The 8,100-nt window shown below is 32.6% G+C and overlaps 1 protein-coding gene across 1 annotated transcript; it reads left to right on the top strand.

Annotated features, from left to right (window-relative positions):
* Positions 1–6,018: 6,018 nt before the first annotated feature.
* On the top strand, positions 6,019–6,891 carry LOC145010287 (uncharacterized). Its single transcript, XM_078968850.1, has 3 exons — positions 6,019–6,047; positions 6,122–6,287; positions 6,385–6,891. The coding sequence occupies exons 1-3, from the start codon at positions 6,019–6,021 to the stop codon at positions 6,889–6,891; spliced, it is 702 nt and encodes a 233-aa protein (XP_078824976.1).
* The last annotated feature ends 1,209 nt before the right edge of the window (positions 6,892–8,100 follow it).

Raw genomic sequence — 8,100 nt, forward strand, 5'->3', positions numbered from 1 at the left:
GCATTGCCCTAAAACAAAACATGAAACATAACCAAACAATACAAGATTTTATAGTGGTGCGATTTGTATGGCATTATACAACTTAAAGTAACATCATGTGTAATATGGACATTCTTGAAATAATATGATTACATTTATTATGATTTTTTTATAATTCAAATTTCTATGTGAGGGATAATATGTACATTTTGTATATACTTATTTTAGGCAATAGAGTATTCAAATCCATATTTTAGGAAATGATTTTTTTTTGTAAAAAAAACAAATTTCTAGGAGAACTGTTTTTAAAATATACACATTCTTGATAGAATACGTTTTCATTATTAAAATAGTATGAATTTTTTTAAGCAAAACATCTACTGATCATTCTCGCCAAGGGTATTATTGGTATTTTGCTTTTTAAATGGGCTAAAAAAGGTATGCATGGCGGCCTTAGGCAGTATGTATGGCTATCATGTACTATCCAAGCGAGTACAGGACATAGTTCAAATAGCATTGCAAGAAGCTAAATGGATATTTTGTCAAGAGAATGGTTCCGGTGGCAGAAGAAATAGAAAAGCATATGGGTGGTCATGTAATGTTCACGTGTGCATGCTCTCTACATACAACCATTCCGTCAAAGGATTTGTGTGAAACATGATCTTAAAATGGTCATAAACATGGCCTGGTTAATAGTTTTTATATAAAAAATAAAATAAAATAAAAAATAAAAAATAATTTTTTTTTCTAGTTTTAGTTAATTAGTTTTAGTTAATAATAATAATATTAAGAGAAATTTACAAAAATAGCCATTTACACTAATGATATTACAAAAATAGCCAAAAAAAATCGAAATTACAAAAATAGCTACCCATTTCGCAGATGAGAAGGTCCCATCTGCGAAATGGGCTTCTCATCTGCGAAAGTACAAGTGCCTAAAGCACAGTTGTGCTTTAGGCACTTGTACTTTCGCAGATGAGAAGGCTCATCTGCGAAATGGGCTTCTCATCTGCGAAATCCCCTCCAATTTCACTATAAAAACGTTTTTTTTTTTTTTCCTTCATTTTCACCCTTCTCTACACAAAAACTCTCTCTAAGTTTGGGTTAGGTCCGATTTTTTGCTAGCTTTTGAAGAAAATGGAGGATTATGTCAACAATCCCGCAAATATGGTTAGATTTTTACTCTTTTAATGTCATAAATCTCTTTTTTTGTATCATTTGTTGTATTAAGGATGTGTTAAAAAAGTTTAATTTTGTTGTGTTTGATAGGGTTAATATTTTTTTAGTTGTTGTATAACCTGAAATCTTGTATATTCTAATCGTATAGTTGTTTATATAAAGTGGAAAATAGTCGTTTGTATATATATTTGTCGTATAGATATAACGTTTGTATAAGTTGAAAATTTGTGGTATATATAATATTATAAATAGTTTGTGTTTGTCGTATAAGTAAAACATTTGTATTAGTTGAAAATTTGTTTTATATATATTGTTAGAAATTGTTTGTGTTTGTCGTTTAAGTAAAACATTTGTATAAGTTGAAAATTTGTGTTATATATATATATATATATATATATATATATATATATATATATATATATATATATATATATATATATATATATATATATATATATATATATATATATATATTGTTAGAAATTGTTTGTATAAAATGTTTATATATTAGTTGTATAACTTGGGAATATTGTTTTCTATCGTTAATATATTAGTTGTATAACTTGGGAAATTGTTTATATATGTGTATGTTATTGTATTTTTATGGGAAATATATATATTAGTAATTAAGAATTTTTATTTGCAGTTTGTAATCAAATATTTTTTTTAAAAAATATTTTTTAGTTATCTAATTTGTTTTTGTGTTTTTTCTGCAGCATGATTTTAGTTTAATGAATACGAAAGCCTTTGCGAACTTAAAAGGCTGTGGCGGTAACATATGGGAAGTATTTGAAGTTTTAGATGATGCCCGACGTGCTATTTTCCGAGATACTGTTTTCGGTTATTTTATTGATGTCCCTCGTTTACAAGGGGACGCATTATTGTTTCATAAAATGTTCCTTCATCAGATCCGGTCGGACCCTGTTTTATATCCAGATGGAATAAAACGTTTATATTTTCGAGTAGGCAATACGAAAATGGTGTATGGGCCGGAAGAGTTTTGTTTGATTACCGGCTTCAAATTTGCGGAGTATCCAAAAAACATTGGGAGAAAAGGGTCGGAAAAATTAATAAGCAGTAAAAAAAGATGTTTACTTCGTGAACGGCTATTTCCGGACCATACTAATAGTTCGGTGAAAATAGGCGACCTGAAAAGATTAATTTTAAATCAAACATTCCTAGCACTTGACGATTTTGATGCAGTTAGAGTATGTTTGATATACATTTTGTGTGAAGGTTTTTTGGGTAAAGAAGTTAACGATCGGGTGCCACAAGATTGGTTTTATTTGGCTGAGAATTTGGATCACTGGAATAGGTATATTTTGTTTACGTTAAAAATTCTATTTTATTAAAGTTTTAATTTATATAATAATCAATTTTGTTTTTTTGTTTTGTTAGCTTCTCTTGGGGTAGCTATCTCTGGGATTTTACCTATGTTGACCTTGAAGATACATGGAATAAGATACACAATAATTTATCAGTTTCTGAGGGTGGTAAAATTTTAAAGTACTCGGTCTCAGGATTTACTGCTCCAATAAGGGTATAAAAATTTTCTTATATTTAAATTGTTTTATTGTTTGTTTTTATATTTTAATTTTAACCTTTATTACTGTAATTGTTGTAAAAAATTGTAGATATGGATATATGAGATGATTCCGGCTGTTCGTGCATGTGGATTTGCATCGAGAAAAATTAGAGACTTGCCTCGAATGAAACGATGGACCGGAACAAAAAAAATGAAATGGGTGGACGTGAACAAGATTTGGTCAAAGATGGAGGTTTAAAATTAATTCGTTTAATATTAATAAAGTTGATTATTATACTTTTATATGCATTTTTAATATGTTTAATATTTTAGGCGGGGGTACCACCAAGACAAAACATGCTACCGGGTGATGATGAGATGACATCTTTTTATTATATGTCATTTCAAGAGTATGTATATGGTGAAGGGAAAGCAGTTCCATCCCCAGTACGGGACCATTTTAGGAGACAAGACGAATCTTCGTCTAGTATGTCGTCCAGTGGTCGCTCTCATGGTAGAGGTCGGAGCAGTGGTAAACACAAGCTAGACGAGGTGTTGAAACGGCTACATGCATTGGAGCAGCATGTGTTTACGAACCGACAACCTACAGAGGTTTTTGTTGAACAAGTGAATAATGACCAATTTTGGAGCGATATTTTTAATGATGAACAGGTTAGTTACACGCTACACTATTTATTAAATTTTATTAACATATATTAATATCTGTGTTCATATTTTATATTTGAAAATATAGGTTGTACAGGATGAAGTAATGAATAAAAACCATACAACTGAAAATGTTTTTGGTGATACTCAAGACGAGAAGGTTGTTATAGATGTTACATTTACGATTATAATAATTACTTTTTAATAAAGTGTCTTTTTTTATTGAGTAAAAAGTTATATTTTTAATGTAGGTGTTGGAGGAGAGGAATGAGTTTGCGGGGAACAAATTTGATGATGATGTGTTTGATGTAAATGATTATAGTGGAGATAAACAGGTTATTATAGTTACATTAATATAAATATTTTGTTTATTTAGATAATATTGCTGATTAAATTATGTGTATTTCGTTATTAAGTATAACGTATTATTTTTAATGTAGGAGTGGGAGGAGAGGAATTACAATGCGGTGAACAAATTTGATGATGATGTGCCGGACGAAGACGAACTAATAATAACAGGAAATGTAGATTATTTTCAAGACGATGATGATGACAAAGAAGTTACACCCGATAAACCGAGGAGTCGAAAACCATCACAATATTTGTGCACTCCTTTCACCGAGGTATTCCTTTTATTTATAAACCAATGATTATATGTTTTTGTGAACTATATTAAAGATATAGATTTAAACATTTCAATATTGTTTTTAGTTGCAGACGACACCAAAGCAAAAAAGAAGAACAAAAAAGAAGGTTGATATGAAATCAACAACCCCCGTTCCTACTCCAGTTTTTGGTGTCGCTCATGACTTCTCCATGTTGCGCTTGCAACCTTACGTAGCAGGCGGTGAGGATGTCATTCAAAATTATGTATTGCATTCATATGATGTCCAGCATCGTTTGTTTAATTTCGTGTTAGATAGAGATTTTTGGAGCTCATTGTTTGGGCATACACACGACGGGTGGTTGGAGTCAGCGGTAAATTAATTGTTAATTTATTCTTTTAAAAGTTATTTGTTTTTTAGTCAATAACAACAGTATCATGTGTGCAGCATATAACCATTTGGTACCAACTTTTGATGGAGAGACGGTTTGAGAGCGACCGACATACAATAATGCCTCCAAATTTTTTTGTTTCTCATGCTTTGGAAGAAGGACAGGACTGGAGGGCATTTATGGCTGGTATTGCTACGTACCCCAACTTCATGGTTGCTTGGTGGGATGTTGATACGGTAAACTTAATAGTTTATACTGAAAATAAAATCGTTTTTTTGTTATGTTTTCGTATTGTGATGTCTTTGTATTGTGATGTAAATAAACATAATTTTATTTTCTGATTCTCATACAGGTCTTATTGCCGATTTATTCATCCCCTAATCATTGGCTATTTGGGGAACTACGATTAGCGTCAATGGAAGTGCATATTTATGACAGTCTTGGTAGAGGTGCTTATGAAAAATTCCAATCTGAAGGAATTTTTTCCAAATTTGAACGTCGGGTGGCAAGTTATTTGGACAAGATTAAGTATTGGGCCCGGAGGAACATCCCAAGGATTCCATTGAATATGCAATTCATTTATGAAGAAAACGTTCCCCAACAAAGTAGTCATTTGGGAGATTGCGGTGTTTTTCTTTGTATGTTTATGGAGCAATTGGTTTCAGGTCAACCAATACGTGTTCTTATTGACCCAAAGAACGCAGCTTTAGAGTACCGTCTCCGGATGGCAAAAATTATATGGGGGTCTTGTCTTGGTCCTATGTAGTTGTATTATATAAATGTATTTAAAAATCAATGTTGGATTTCATTATTACTTTATTTTTACAGTTTACTCAACGGACGGCAAAAAATATAACGTTACGACAATTACAACAAATTAATGACCTACTAATTACTTAACATTACATAGAACATAAGAACGACTACAACATTTTTTTTAACGTTACAAATACAACAATTTATTGACCTAACAACTTCAAAACCATAAAAACAATATTGAAAAGCTTACAACTTGTAAACAAGAACTGCCAAGAACAACACCCAACTACAAACCAATGCTATCTTTAACTTCTTATTTTCTGATTGAAAGAGCTTATTAGAGTTAGCTACTTTGGCTATTACCATAGAAGATTGGTCCTTCTCTTCATCAACCCAACTGATAAACCCGCATTTTGGTCCCTGTTAAATTAAATATTTACAGTAAGAAAATAAATTTTTGTGATGTAAACACAAAGGTTTAAATTTGAATGACGTTAACAACATGATACCAAATATGGGCAAGCGTAAAACAATCTTCCTGGGTTTTTAGATGTTCCCGAAATCCTAACGATACGTTCTCCTCCGCAATTGCAGTATGCCATTAGCCTTGTTTTTCTTATAAATAGGAGTTGCTTTCACTGATATAGTTTTCATACTGAGTGACACCCTTTTATAGAAGAAATCATTATACAGACAAATCTTTTTGACTATGAAATGAACTGGTTTGACTATGAATTCAAAAAGTAGAACTACGAAATCCAGACAAGTACCTTCTGTAGTATTGTCTTATCGGTCAGTGAAATTTGACTATGAAATGAACTGGTTTGACTATGAATTCAAAAAGTTGAACTACGAAATCCAGACAAGTACCTTCTGTAGTATTGTCTTGTCGGTCAGTGAAATTTGACTATGAAATGAACTGCTTTGACTACGAATTTAAAAGGTTAAACTATGAATTGTGAACCATTAGAGATACAATATTTTCTATTTATAATCACCTTTGTGTGATTATTGTAGGGCACTTTCATCGGTTGTGAAAATGACTACTAACATCGGAAGAAGCTTTTCTCAACTACCAATTTTCTTACATAACCTTCAACAAACAAATCCTAATACCTACACAGCAATCAAGAAAACCGATACCAACCGCTTCCAATTCTGTTTTGTGGCTTTAGGTTGCGTGGTATGACATACTAATTTTATTGACTTACATAATATTTCATGGTAATGTATCTCGATTAGCTTTTACTCATCACTAATATGTGTTCGTTTTTATGTAGATTCGTACCTTCGTTAGGTGCTTCATACCCCTGATATATGTGGGTTATTTACCCTTTATTGGGAGTTATCTGACAACCATGTACTTCGCAGTGGCTGTAGATGGAAATCATGAACCACTTCTCTTAGCAATTGGTCTGGGAACCTTAGAGTGTGAAGAATCATGGAGATGGTTCATGATGAGGTTAAAAGATTGTTTAGGTCACGACATAGAGGTTGGTTTCATAAGCAACATGTGTGATAAAATAGAATTTGGTGTTCATAGTGCCTACCCGGATTCCTATCATGGATATTGTCCTAAAGATATAGCTCGAAAGATACGTGACTGTGTGGGACGTAACAGTACGGAGGCTGAATCGTTGTTTTGGAAGTCATGCAATGCATACAACGTTGATGAATTTTACTTGTGTTTGGAAAGGTTGCAAAATGAATGTAGGAAATCACCTTTATTTTCCTTGCATAGTCCAATTTACTGGCTAGACGATATTCCGATTTCAAAATGGACATGAGCATTTTTCCCAAGAGTACGCTACAATGTTAAATCGATTGACGTCCCTCAAATTTTGCAAGTTATATCCAGACGTGAGTTTCCGATAACAACGATGATTGAGTTAATCACCACGTCAATACAATCCAAGTATGTTGAACGGGTGGACGTGGCGGGTAAGAGAGATTGTTTTATTTACTTTTTTTAATGTGTTATTATTTGTATTAAAATATCAAAATTTTCAGGGAGGTTATCTCGTGGGTTGACCCCTTACGTTGAGGGGAAAGTTCAAAAATCTGTCAACAAGTCTTACAATTGGAATGCTAGACGTTTGTATGGGGATAAATATCAGGTCGATGATAATTTTGCAACCACCAACGTACAACTTGAACGCATGGTATGTAGTTGTGGTAAATGGCAAAAAAGCGGTATACCATGTGCCCACGCTATAGCATGTCTTAGAACCCGTACATCTGAATCCATAAACAGATTGGTTGATTATAAGTTCACTAGTTATGTGTATCGACTTGCATATGGATCTGAGTTGGTGAATAGAATACCATCGCAAGTGCATTGGGAAATACCAAATGAAACGGTGGTCCTGTTACCTCCCTCAATGCAGTAGTTATTCATGTATTAGTTATCCGTGAAACCTGTTTACATTTTATGTTGTATTATGTTTTAGTTATTTATGTACCTCTTTCATATTTTATGACTTATTATGTATTAGTTATTTAATTAATGTCGTATTATGTATTGGCTTTTGAGGAAACAACACATATTAAAAGAAATGGACTTTTATTAAATACTGATGCCTACAGACAACAAGCTACTTAAATAACGAAAATCCATTACCATAACCAACATGCATATTAAAAATAAGGGACATTCTTTAAAACATTCCATGCATCTAAGTGGGTAAACTCGCTACCATCATATTCAAAACGGTATAGTTCCAAAGCCACCTGCCGTAGAATGTCTTCATCCGTATTTGCATGTTCAGAATCCAACTCGTTGTAAATACGTTGAAATTCTTTCACCTTCATTTTCAAATCCAGAAACTTGGCTTTGACATCTTTTCTTCTTCGATATTGACTACGCCCCATTAAATGGTGAAACAAATGACAGACACGAGACCAAAATGATCCAGCACGAACTTGTGAGGGACCCGGTGGAAAATCCTCCTCTACAGTTATAATCCAAGCTTGAACCAAAGCGACCTCCTCTTCGT

This window comes from Lactuca saligna, chromosome 8 (genome assembly GCF_052625555.1).
Source record: "Lactuca saligna cultivar CGN05327 chromosome 8, ASM5262555v1, whole genome shotgun sequence".
In the NCBI taxonomy this organism is placed as follows: Eukaryota; Viridiplantae; Streptophyta; class Magnoliopsida; order Asterales; family Asteraceae; genus Lactuca; species Lactuca saligna.